General features: G+C 44.8%; 2 protein-coding genes across 3 annotated transcripts; one reads left to right on the top strand and one right to left on the bottom strand.

The window, feature by feature from the left end:
• Positions 1-3,824: 3,824 nt before the first annotated feature.
• LOC136494540 (uncharacterized) lies at positions 3,825-5,498 on the top strand. The gene is made up of 5 exons (XM_066490689.1): positions 3,825-4,127; positions 4,225-4,347; positions 4,430-4,693; positions 4,779-4,943; positions 5,101-5,498. Exons 1-5 carry the CDS (start codon positions 3,987-3,989, stop codon positions 5,371-5,373), a joined length of 966 nt encoding a protein of 321 aa, XP_066346786.1. The 5' UTR covers positions 3,825-3,986; the 3' UTR covers positions 5,374-5,498.
• Positions 5,499-5,796: 298 nt separating this feature from the next.
• On the bottom strand, positions 5,797-10,733 carry LOC136494544 (aspartyl protease family protein 1-like). 2 transcript variants are annotated; one of them, XM_066490694.1, is made up of 10 exons: positions 10,182-10,733; positions 9,945-10,080; positions 8,670-8,893; positions 8,361-8,585; positions 8,143-8,278; positions 7,936-8,009; positions 7,746-7,845; positions 7,581-7,641; positions 6,379-6,450; positions 5,797-6,308 (listed from the first exon to the last, which is right to left on the bottom strand). In XM_066490694.1, the coding sequence occupies exons 1-10, from the start codon at positions 10,511-10,513 to the stop codon at positions 6,097-6,099; spliced, it is 1,572 nt and encodes a 523-aa protein (XP_066346791.1). In that variant the 5' UTR covers positions 10,514-10,733; the 3' UTR covers positions 5,797-6,096. The 2 variants fall into 2 exon arrangements, with proteins under 2 accessions (XP_066346791.1, XP_066346792.1); XM_066490695.1 differs by having other exon boundaries at positions 5,797-6,254.
• Positions 10,734-12,695: the final 1,962 nt, after the last annotated feature.

The raw sequence follows: 12,695 nt of genomic DNA, 5'->3' as shown, positions 1-12,695 counted from the left end.
TCACTAACCATTAGACAAGACACAAGCTAGCTCTCAAAACTAATTACACTAAAAAGCTTAGCTACACTAGGAATTGTAAATACAAGAGAGGGGATGTGATGTTTATACCGCCGTGGCAAGTGACAATCAAACAATCACAATGAATACCAATGATATCCCGGTGACAAGATGACACAATGATTTTTCACTAAGGTTTACTTGCATGCTGGCAAGCTAGTCCCCATTGTGGCGATTCACTCACTTGGAGATTTACGCGCTAATAGGCATTACACACATAACCCGTAATTGGGTGCCGCACAACCAACACAAAGATGAGGATCACACAAACCACGAGCAATCCACTAGAGTACCTTTTGGCTGTCCGTAGGGAAAGGTCAAGAACCCCTCATAATTACCATGATCGGAGCTGGAGACAACCACCTTCCTCCACTCGATGATCCTCGCTGCACCAAGCCATCTAGGTGGTCGCAACCATCAAGAGTAACAAGCGAAATTTGCAGCGAAACACAAACACCAAGTGCCTCTTGATGCAATCACTCAAAGCAATGCACTTGGATGCTCTCAATTCTCACCAAATGATGAATCAATCAAGTAAGATGAGTGAGAGAGAGATGGCTATGCTCACTAGGATGTATTCTCAATAGAAATGGCCAAGAGAGTGAGCAAGAGCCAGTCAAGGGCCTTTTATAAGCCCCTCACACGAAAAGAGCCATTAGCTCTCAATAGGCAACCTGCAGTGCGGTGATAAAAAACGCTGGTTGGGGTGACCCAATGCACCTGAGCCAGCGTTCGGTCCACTAGATGCTGCCATGTGTCCCCGCCTTTGAACTCGAGCCGCTGATCTCCAATGGCTAGATTCTCCCGCTCTCGTAGTTAAGTTAAGACCGGACATGGCGATCAGCAAGATCGGACGCGCCAGTGCACAGAACACCTCGCGTGCGCATGAGCCTCCAGGCGCTGATCGGACGCACCTCTCCCTTCGCCTAATGCTACGCCACCACACGTTAGGTCAACTCCAGAGAGGTTCTAGAGCCGCAAAACCAAGACCGGATGCGTCCGCTCACCCGCGATTGGACGTGCGTCAGAGTCCGGTCCTCCTTTGCTTCTCTCAGATGCTTGCGTCAGCGTATGTCAGCCCTGACCAGACGCAGCCCCTACGCATCTGGTCACAATCACCGTTCATCGTTTGATCGACAATGCGTCTCACTGCCCTGATGACTGGACGCACCCCACACCGAGTCTGATCACTACATGACCAGTGTCTGGTCAGTGCAAAACAACGCCTCCATTTCTCCAACTTCGCCACCCTTTATCAAATGTGCTAATCACCAAGTATTTCACCTTGTGCACGTGTGTTAGAATATTTTCATAAACATTTTCAAGAGTGTTAGCACTCACTAGAATCTAAATGCATATGCAATGAGTTAGAATATCTAGTGGCACTTTGATAATTGTATTTTGATACGAGTTTTACCCCTCTTAATAGTATGGCTATCTATCCTAAATATGATCACACCCACTAGGTGCCTTGATCATCAAAACAAAATGGCCCTATCAAATTCACCTTTACCTTGAGCCAATTTTGTTTTTCTCTTTCTTCTTTTCTAAGCCCGAGCTCTTGATCATCACCATGGCTATCACCACCATCATCATGATCTTCACCATTTGCTCCATCACTTGAAATGTGCTACCCTATCTCATGATCACTTAGAGTAAAAAGGTTAGCACATATGGTTTCATCAATTCACCAAAACCAAACTAGAGCATTGAATGGCCCATAAGTCAAGGCCTTTGTAGTGGATCACATCCCGCAGTGGGTAGAATCATACATGCGTCTTGTTGGACCGCAATTGGTCTGTGGGTCGCCATATTGGCAATCGCCGCCGTGCGGTGTTGTCTTGTCTATGTTGTGTGGCATAGGGATGGCGTCTAACCGAACTGAGGTGACTGCTGTCCCCTTGGTCCTTGCGGGGGTCAGTGCGGTGTGTCTACTCTTGTCAAAGCAGGCGCGCTTGGCTGGGCTTGACCTCTCCCCGTTCCTCCCAGGGGTCGTGACAACGGAGAGGTCGTGCGTCCCTTGTGCGTCGTGCGGCTAAGGCAGAAGGGAGGGGTTGTGGCTGACCCTAGCCTTGGCGTCTGGCCTAGTTCACTTGGCTTAGCTAGGCCTCGGTCGTTCAGGCCTTCGCTATCTGATGTATCGTGGGCCGCTTGGCCTGTGAACTAAACGATGCCTTGAGACACCCTGGGGTTATAACCTCGATACCTCTATTTTCTGCTTTATCTATTTTCAGTACTGAAATTCAAAATCAAATTTAAAAAAAGTATTTTTTTTAATCTGAAAATCATTAATGGAGGCGGCAATTAATAACAACAGCCTCCGTTAATGTCTTAACCGAGGCGGACGGCTTTAGAAAATTGCCTCGATTAATCATTTAACCGAGGCGGGTAGGTTAAAGGCAACCACCTCGGTTAATATGTATTAACCGAGGCGATTATCTAAAGCCGTCCGCCTCAATTAAACGATTAACCGGTTAAGCCATTTGGCCCACCTCGGTTAAGTTTCCTATAGTAGTCAGTTTCATACATGTTAGTTGTTATTTATGTATAATGCTCGAACATAAACTTATACGTATGGATGTATATAAGCAGTGTAGAATTTGTATATGATAAGCTAATTAAAACAAAAAAGAATTGAATTGAAAAGAAACAATAAAAGAAAAAAGAAAAAAAAGAAAAGAAAGATACCTTTAGTACCAGTTGGTAACACCAACTGAGACTAAAGGTGTCAACCTCGGGGCAAGGTCTGGAGCCCCCATTTAGTCTCAGTTGGTATTACCAACCGGAAGTAAATGTCCACTTTTAGTCCTATGGTAGGGGGGCTTTATTCCCGGAGTCGCAATCTCAGCTGGGAAACCGATACTGAAGGGGTTTCACAGACTGATGCCCAGTGCTGCACTAGTGTTTGTTGTCTATGTCAAATTGTGCAACTATGTTCATGCCTCAAATTGTACTTAAAATTTTGTATGAAAAATATAATTGTATATGTGAATTTACTGTTGTAATGCAAACCGTTTAAATTGTATGTTCGGTCGTCTAAACCGTTCAACCGCTAAACGGAAAGTGGCAGACTGTTTAGCATTTAGCGACTAGGATAACATTGGTATTGTGAGGTGCTAAGGCCGTCCACAATGTGGGTGCTGCCTACTACTGTTCCTATCTGACACAGGGTGAATTCGGGCACCACTCTTCCTGGCCTGCAGTGTGTGCGAAAACATGGCAACGATCCTCCCTAGCTGTACTGGTATCCACGTGAATAAAGTAATGCAACTTTTCCCTCCGTCTGCACAGTCACAGCAACATTTATACCGGCTTGGATGACGCGGTGAGCCAGAAAAAATAGTTTTTTATGTTTCAAGCAGCGACGCAAGTACGTTCTCCGCTCCCAGTTTTCTTGGCGTCGCTGAGAGTTGGCTTCGCTCGCTGCAACGGGAAGAGCGGTGCCAGATTCTTCTCTCTCTTCTTTAGGCAGCACTCAAGCCATACATTGTGGAGGGCCTAACAGCGCCAAGCATTTCCATTTACTTCTAGCCCAGGTATATATGCAAATATTTCGTCACTTCTTTTATATTTTTGGTGTGTGTTTCTTTTTCATGGAACATATAATTTGTGATTATTTTTTACTCCTATAAAACACGGCCAAAGGTAAACCGCACCTCTCCTGCAGCAGACTCCCCCTGCTGCCAGCGAGGCAGCCACCCCACGACCCAGGCGCGTACTGGGAGTAAATCCCGCACGCCGCATCTCGTGACTCGTGAGAGAAGAGATAAACGCTCAGCGCCGCAGGAATCGGCGAACTCGAAGACCACTTAATTTCGACCGTTGTGAAGCGACAGCCCCAGTTTTAAAGCTCTCTTCCCCGATTCCATTCCATCCCCCTCCTCCACCGAACCTACTAGCCGTTGGATCCACGTCGCGCCCCGCCCCCCATGGACTCCGCCACCGTGGCGCTCGGCAGCCCCGCCTCCGACGACCGACGGTTCTGGGACCGCCTCCGCACCCGCGTCGACACCATCCTCGAGGACCGCCGTGACCTCCCACCAACAGCCGCCGCCTCCGGTGACCCCACGGTGATAGCCTGCTCCTGACGAATTCTCTGTTTGATTCCTGTGGATTGAGTCGGATCCTGACGTGCTCTGTGTCTCGGGGGGCCGGGGATTGGCGCAGCGTGTGGTGGAGTCCGAGCGAGGGAAGCGCCTCCGGGAGGACTCCCTGATGCTCGTCCGTGGCCTCGACTCCGTGGCGGCGTCGCTGGCGCAGCTCTCCGACACCCTCACCGCCGCGCAGAAGGTTTGGAGCCCACCACCCCCTGCTTCGATTTCATCGTCCTCTTCTACGTCGTGATACAGAGTCTGTGATCTTGTTGTCCCAGGGAGTGAGTGCTCTGGCGACGTGTTCTTCCCAGGCGAGGGGATGCGAGGGAGGCGCCTGCCCCGAGGAGGTGGAGGAGGAGGAGGAGCCCAAGGCGAAGCGGATGTGTGGCGGCTCCACGGAAGATTCTCCACGGAAAGGCATGGACAGCAATTCTCCGGCCGCTGGAGAGGAAACGGCGGCTGGTCCTGATGGTCCGGGGAAGGGGAATGTCCAGGCCTCTGCTGAGGTCGCACAGAGCACTAACCTGAAGCGGGCCAGAAATGTAGGCTGCATACCACTTGTCCTCTCCTTCTAGTATGATTTTTGTGGCTGATTTTGATCCATTTTGTGTCTGAATGAATCTGCAGCTGGCCGTTTCAATGGCAAGCAGAGCTGCTGCACTTGCCAGGGAGCTCAAGAACATCAAGTCAGAGCTGCACTTCATGCAGGAGAGGTGCGGTTTGCTAGAGGAGGAGAACAAGAGGCTCAGAGAGGGATGTGACAACGGAGTTGCCCCTGAAGAAGATGACTTGGTAATGGCGCAATGACGAGTGCTTCTGCACTGGAGGACCAAATAAAATAGACAGACTAATTGTAACATTTAGTATTATATATGATATGATGAATTGTTGGTGCTTTTAGGTAGGTTTTGTTGCTATTTTTGCTGAGCATTTGCATCATCTTTTGCAGGTGAGACTGCAATTGGAGGCTCTGCTTGCAGAGAAGTCGCGGCTGGCGCAAGAGAACGCCAACCTGACGAGAGAGAACCAGAGCCTGATGCAGCTGGTTGAGTATCACCAGTTGACATCCCAGGATCTGGATGACTCCTATGAGGATGTTATGCAGGGGATACGGCTTGACTTCTCGTCGCCACTGGGGAAGATCACCGACGATGAAGAAGGCGAGTGCGACGATGAAGTTCCGGTCACCCCAGCTGAGGTGTTATGCTCCCCCGATCAGTAGGCAGGCGAACGGGAGGAATAAGATGGGTTTTCCAACGATGGAATTCCTTTGTACCAGGTGCAAACAGTAGGCAGTTTTTTTTCCTAAGTGACCACTACCGGTGGCCAGTTTTTGATGTTTCTGAATTCTGACTGATAATAATCATAATAATTTATATACAAAACTTCTCTGTGTAATAATTTATAGTCATAAAAATTTATATGTGACTTCTGTTTACACTTTCATGCTGGATGCAATAACAAATCGATAGATCAGACCACCTAATTAGGACTATGATGCTTCTTGCATTAAGGATAATGTTTCTGTAGATCACGACAAGTTTACATAAACAAATTCTCGATAGGGATTTATAAGATTCATTAGTCTTGGGAACACAGGAAGTAAATGGATTTGTAATTTCTTTCATCATACATAAAACCAGTGTTTGCAGAAGTATAGTTGTCACCTACCCCATTGTTTCCCCCTTTATATATCATCCTGAAACAGTGAAAGCTGAGAGATAAACCCTTCAGTCAAAACAAGATATAGGGGTAGTCAGAGCTGGAATGGGAATGCTTGTACAATGAGCCATCAAAAATCGGCATCACAACTAATTACTATTGCCCAATTACAGGACGTGTAACCACTAAACAACATTGCACTCTATGCTATACCACCTAGTCAAGCTCTACAGTATCTACTTTGATAACAAAACTAATTTACAGTCAGGTTAACCAAAACTAATCAGAACATAATGGCCAAGTGGACCAAAATAAGCATCATGAGCAAGCTATCATATAACGCTGCTGGTGATGAATTGTTCAGGGGTCTCAACTGGGAAGCACCACCTGGGTTCCTTGTTTCCTGAGGAGAGTAGTTCTCAGTGGTTGAAGATGAGAAACCTGATGAATTCCGGGAGTTGATGGAGAGAGGATTTGAACTATCAGTATCATAACCTTCATTCCATACAGAACATCATAAGAAAATTTGTTTGGGACAAAATGGAGTAATGCATGTTTTACTTACAATTAAATTTCTTCCATCCAAGAATTTTCCTTTCTCGATCGAACACCACACGAAGACCAGTCATGAAATTTTCTGGGAAAAAAGGTAAACTTAAGTTGTATTCAGTGTGTTTATTTATCATTTTAGGGAAAAATGACAAGTTTTCAAAAAGCTTGAATGATTATTTCAAATAAGGTAAACTTAAGCTTGAATGACAAGTTCACCATTTCTTTAGGCAAATTGAACCATGTGAGATTATTTCACTTGGATACTTAAAGGACGACGGCAGTAGAAAATTCAAAGTAAGCTGGATAAATAATTATATAAATTTCAGAAGACAATTTCAATTTAACATAAAAAGAGGTACTTCCTGGCTGATAATGTCATATCATATCTAGTTACTCAGTAGTTAGGCAAAAAGTTTTTATTCATTTTGCATTTGACTAACTTCCGCAATTTTTTTATATTCTTTTCAAAATAAATGCTTTAAATTTTTTGTCTCAATAGGTTCAAACTCTAGTTTAACAACAGCATTAATAAAATATCAAATTTATCAAGAAAAACTTCAAATTCTGTTTGTTCACCAGTACAGTAATTAGTCTAATATTTACAGTACAGGGACTCATTTTGTTCTCTTCTCTTCTACTTTCAATGAACAGCTGCATTCCTTCCTTTTAAAAGGAGTTTAAGCAGCCTAATAGCTGGGTTCCTACTTACTTTCATGTTGCAACTACCACCAGTGATCAGTATGATCACAACTTCTGAACCAATATGTTAGTAGATTTAACCAAAAAAAATATGTTAGTAGATTTACCCCAAAGAAAATCAATATGTTAGTAGACACTAAGTAATGTCATGATCATACAGAACATGAGTTTCTACAATTTACAGACAGCAGAGAATATGTCTAGGACTTCGATCACATAAGTCAAGAACACCATCCAATTGAAATGATGTCCACATGTTGATATTGGCAATAATAAGGAACAAGTAGTTCACTCAGATTACTTTTCCAATGTATAGAATTTGCAGCCTTTGGAGGCAGGAAAACTGGAAAATTACCAAACATTGTGGTTGGGAAAAGGCAAATAATAAAAATTGTGGAGCATGAGAAAATTTTAACGACTGTAAGGAAACAATATAGCATTGCAGCAATCACTTACAAGTATCTAATACTAGAAATGATATAGAATAACTGAAGAGTTACAAGATGTTGAGCTTACGTCCAATAATGTTGAGCTTCCTGCTCTTGACAATTGCCAGGCAATAAACATACTCATGTTCCTGGAAATGTCACATACAAATGGTTACAAGATGCTATGACACAAAGACATTATTTCAGTCTCACACTATATAGATACAAATAAAGAATCACGATCTCAAAGTACCTGAATGGAGATTATTTGCCCTGGATCAATAACAGGAAACAGACTTCCAGTAACTGTTCTTAGGATTATATCAGGAATTGGAAATCTTGCTTCACTAGAGCTGGATAAGTTTAGCTTAGATAATTATTTTATCGTCGAATGGTAAAACATATAATGTAATGGTTGAATATATAACAATTCAGAAAATAACCTCAAATCATAGCAATATTCAAAAGGAATCCTGGAGTCAGCAGCATGGCGATTTGCCTGAACTTGTGCATGAAACTGAGAAAGAGGGACACAGAAACAGTTACATGGAAAATTTCTGTCTTTCTGACCAGAGACAAATTCCCATTTGGTGAAAAAATCCTTGTCAATTTTATGAAAGACAAAATCATATATCAGATGTTTTACTTACACTCTGGGTAATATAAGTATACGCTGGGTCTGCCAAGTATGTGAAGGAGGTACCAGTGTCGAAAATAGTAATGAAGTCCAAATCTGTTGGTTTATTTCCAATAGTAATCCCACTTATAGTGATGGCATATGTGGGACTGGAGAACACGAAATAAACAAAGGAATTAGATGTCAAGAGGTGTGGAGGTTGATGTCAAGAGGTGTCAAGAGGTTGCTCACTGTTGTTGCTTGATGTCAAGAGGTGTCTCTTCTTGGTCTGAGCTGCCTTGGTCTCCAAAGCTGATTCTCCCAATACCATCACGACCAAAGCACATCGAGAAGGAATTAGATGTCAGACCTTTCTGTGCTAAAATGCTGGGAACTGAAACCTCATCTATTCCAAGTCCAAAAAGACCATTAGGAGCAGCAGCATCCAGAAATGACCCAGTTTGAGTCTGTCCACAACTAATGAATAAAAGTAAAAAAGTTCTTCAGATACTGCATGTAATGTATTTTGTAAGTAGATCCAGATTCCAAAGAAATTATTACCCAAGCATTATTTGTTCCTTGAGAATTTGAGGATGGGCATTCTCTGTTGAGAGATAAAGCACATCCTCAACTAAAAATCCAGAAGATGATGTGCCCGCAGAGACATACACCATCTTGTATGGACATTGCAATGCTGTGGAGCATTCTTTTTGAAGATCACAAAAGTTGCTATTGCACGGAACTGCTTTGCTAGTTGATGACATACCAGGGATGTAAAATGTAGCCTGAAACTCAGATGGTGACATAAAAGGATAAATTTCAAAGAAAATACATGTAATCAGTTCCAATATAAAAAAAATACTGTCATACATCAATTTCCAGATCAGTAGTTCAGTATGCACACGAACCGTGAGAGAAATAATAGGAAAGAAAACTGCTATACAACACATAGTGAGAAGTGGGAAACAAAGAAGTTCTTTACATGCACAACTACAAAACAGTGTTCTTGAGCAACAACAAACAGTTTATGCATCATCAATCTACTTCGTATACTGTAAACATATAATGAATTCCCACCCCCATACATTAACGTGTAGCCTTTCACACAGCATGCTAGAATATTAGTCCGTTTTACTAAATGCAGCTTCAAATTATCTTCACTGTGATGTATGCTAAAAAATTATATTAGTACATAGCTTCTATAAACGTCCCATTTTACTTCCCTTTTTACCGAATTCAGCTTCAAATTTTGTGTTCGATTACGTTCATGACAGCAGTATGGAAGTGAAACTCACTAGGCAAATAAACACATTTTCAGATGAAAGAAATTATCATTAAAGCCCTTGCTGTTACATTAGTTTTAGATAATGGATAAAATCCGGCTTTGGACCTCTTTAAAGAAAGGTGTCGATCTAAAATCATTACAAAGTCTGATGGATTCACTGAGTTTAACATTATTCTAACCGTGAGCCTCCTCAAAGCCTCGCTGTTACATGAATAGGCATATCAGTATAACAAAAATATTGTTAGGGATGCAGTTAAGCATAAAACTTGCAATTTGATTACCTAATTAGAACATCGCTAAAAGGGTATCAAGAATTAGCAGTATATACTGTCTCTAACGATGAAGCTAGTTACTCAGAAAACAAATAAAGGCAAGATACAGCACAATTTTAGCATGCACTAAATCCTAAATACACTGAACAATTCATAAGTTGCTGAAGTTGAAATCCTTGCAAACACACGCAGTGTGAACTACCGCTCAGTTCTGAGTCCTACACCATCTCCCAACAGATCAAAAGATCCACAGAATTCTGATGAGAGGTGAGTTCTTACTGATCCAGAAGCAGCAGTCGCTGGCGGTGTGCAGCCGTCACACTGGCAAGGCAGCCAGAAGAGGTCGCTGCCTGTGTCCAGCGCCACCATGAACGTCTGGCCCGGTGTGCCAACGGTCACAAGAGCATAGTGCAAACTACACCAGAATCCAGAGAAAATTAATTTTCTGGTGAAATTCTCAGACTCGGAAACACAAACATAATAAACAATTCTGACAGAGACAGAGAGAGGCCTTACAATCCGAGGTTGCTGACCTTGAGGGTGGCATTTCCCTCGGCAAAAGTGAGTGGAGGTGCGCCGCTGCTACCGCCTCCTGCAGCCGACACCGCGCGGTGGCGATCGTGCCCGGCAAGGGCGGCGACGTACGCGGCGCTGCCGGGTGCCGGCCACCCACCAGGGAGCGCGCGCCCTCGTGCCTCCGCCCACCGCCGCAGCGGTGCGGAGAACCGGTGGTGGAACTCCAGCGACGGCGCAGTCGAGGCGGCGCCGCCTGCGCCGCCGCGGCCCAAAGCGGCGGCGGCGGCGAAGAGCGGGAGCAGGAGCAAAGTGTTGTGGAGTTGGGAGCTCATTTGAGAGGTGGCCGCATGTGATCCGGCGAATCGGAGCTCGGATAAAGCTGCTTGGGCGCTGGGCGGGAGCGACGGCCGTCGGGCGGCGGCGGGTTCGCACTTCTGCGGCGAAAGTGACGGCGGCGGCGGCGTCGTCGCAATTGGCGGGGCGGTGCGCGCTGCGCTGGGTTGGTCTGCTTTAGATTGTCGCTTTGCTTGCTTTCAGATCGTGGGTTGTTAAAGTACCAGCGTAGATAAAGGACAACTCAAATCTAAAATAGGAGGCGGATGGTGTTTTGGGTATTAAAATCACGCTCCAACAGAGGACGTAAAGATAGTGGCCATTTTGCGTGCTCGGCGAGGCGGTAGGCAAAAATACGTCGTATCTCTTCCCACGACGCAGTTCTCTAGCGCGGACGACAACGATGAGGCAGGCCCATGACGGAGCGAGGTGGGTCCGCGGCCGGTGCTTCCAGGCGGGACCGTGGCGGGGCGGGACGACGGCGAGGCAGGCCCGCGGGGAGCAGGGCGAGGCCGCCGGGGCGAGGCGGGGAGCGGGGCGCGGCCGTTGGATTCGAGCTCCTGCTCGCCCGCGCAGCCGGATCCAGGCTCCTCCTTGCCCGCGACCGCCGGATCTGGGAGGGATGGATGTCGCCGCCGGCTGGATCCGGGAGAGAGGGAGGGGCTGCGCGGGAGAGAGAGAGAGAGTGAGGAGAGGGCGTATTTGCGTCGGTTGTTGGAGAACGCTGAGTTTTGGGTCTCCACGCAAGCGGCGAGCGTGACCCAAACGAACAAATGGGTCTCCGATTTGGACGAGGGCTGTTGGAGACAGTCTTACGACTTTGGTCTGTGTCTGTCGGAATTTCCTTCTTTAACTTAACTTTGGTAAATAAATCTAGTATAAGTACCCATGTGATTTTTGTTTCAAAAAAAAAAAGGAAACACAGACCTACAAGCGGCGCCGCTGTACTCCACCTCGTGTGGAGCTTTCACCCAACGCTCCCCATTTTCTTGTTTTTTTTTTGGGTTTCCCCTCTAAATTATAAATTGCTTCAATTGTTGTACCAGCAAAAAAAAAGTTCATAGAAGTTACTATTTTTTTCTTATTAGAATTGTAAATAAAAGGGTTCCTCACGCGAACGTGATAGGCGAGGCAAAAGCATAGGTGAAGCGAGGCAGCAACAAGCAGCCTGTTTGTTTGGCTATTGCTTGTCGTAAACGATCGTAAATTTTCAGCCGGAACAGTATTTTTCTCTCACACAAACCAGCCAGCAGTACTTCTTCACGAACCAGCAACGATACGAACCAGCCAACCGAACAGGCTGAAGGAACATGTGGAACATGGTAGCAGTAGAGCTTGCCCGCGAGGGCGGAGCCAGGTACCGTGGTACCTATAATCCATACCTCATAATAAAGACGTAAAATTTTAGTTTATTTTTTTTCATTTATTTTTTTCATCCACACCTCTCTACCTAACTCATCGCGAATGTGAAAAATTATCCCTGCTCGTTTATCTATGGCCCTCCTAATTTATATATGACATACACAGGGCTTCTTAAGGTAATATAGATAGCTAGGAATCTTATAATCCAAATAAATTCTTCCAATTTTCAGTAACAATCCTAATCCGAATAGAAAATAATTGATAGCTTAGGAATTCTAACCCAAATAGATTCTTTCCATCCTGCTGAGTAATAATCCTAATCCAAATAGAAAGGAATAAGAATAGAAATATATATTTGTACCTGTACCTTTAATAATAATTAATAATTATATTACAAGTGATTTCTTGGTCTCTTCCAAACCTATGCATGAGTCGTTCTCAGGTTTTTTTGCCCGTCCATCAGAGAGACCCAAGAGTTTCTTCTTTTGTCCGTTTTTCTATTCCGCTGCCCAGTTTGATGGATTTTTGTCAGATTTAAATTCGTCTTATATACGCGTACACTCGTATTTCCGTGTATCACCGGGCATGCAAAAATACATAGAAAATGTACGTGCTCGACATGTGCATGCATGGGAAAGAAACAAGCCACCATGGCTGGAACGCCGGCGGCCTTAATTATGTGCGGGGCCTGTATATGTATGCATGCGTACAACGTGAGCTGGCCATTGTATACGTACATGTATCAGGCTATTATTTCGTGAACATGGATTATGTTGAGCCTACAAGATAGTCTGCGCAGTGCGGCACAACTCGGCAAGC

The sequence above is a fragment of the Miscanthus floridulus genome, chromosome 11 (assembly GCF_019320115.1).
Source record: "Miscanthus floridulus cultivar M001 chromosome 11, ASM1932011v1, whole genome shotgun sequence".
NCBI classification, from domain to species: Eukaryota; Viridiplantae; Streptophyta; class Magnoliopsida; order Poales; family Poaceae; genus Miscanthus; species Miscanthus floridulus.
This window is presented reverse-complemented; position numbering and strand designations above follow the sequence as displayed.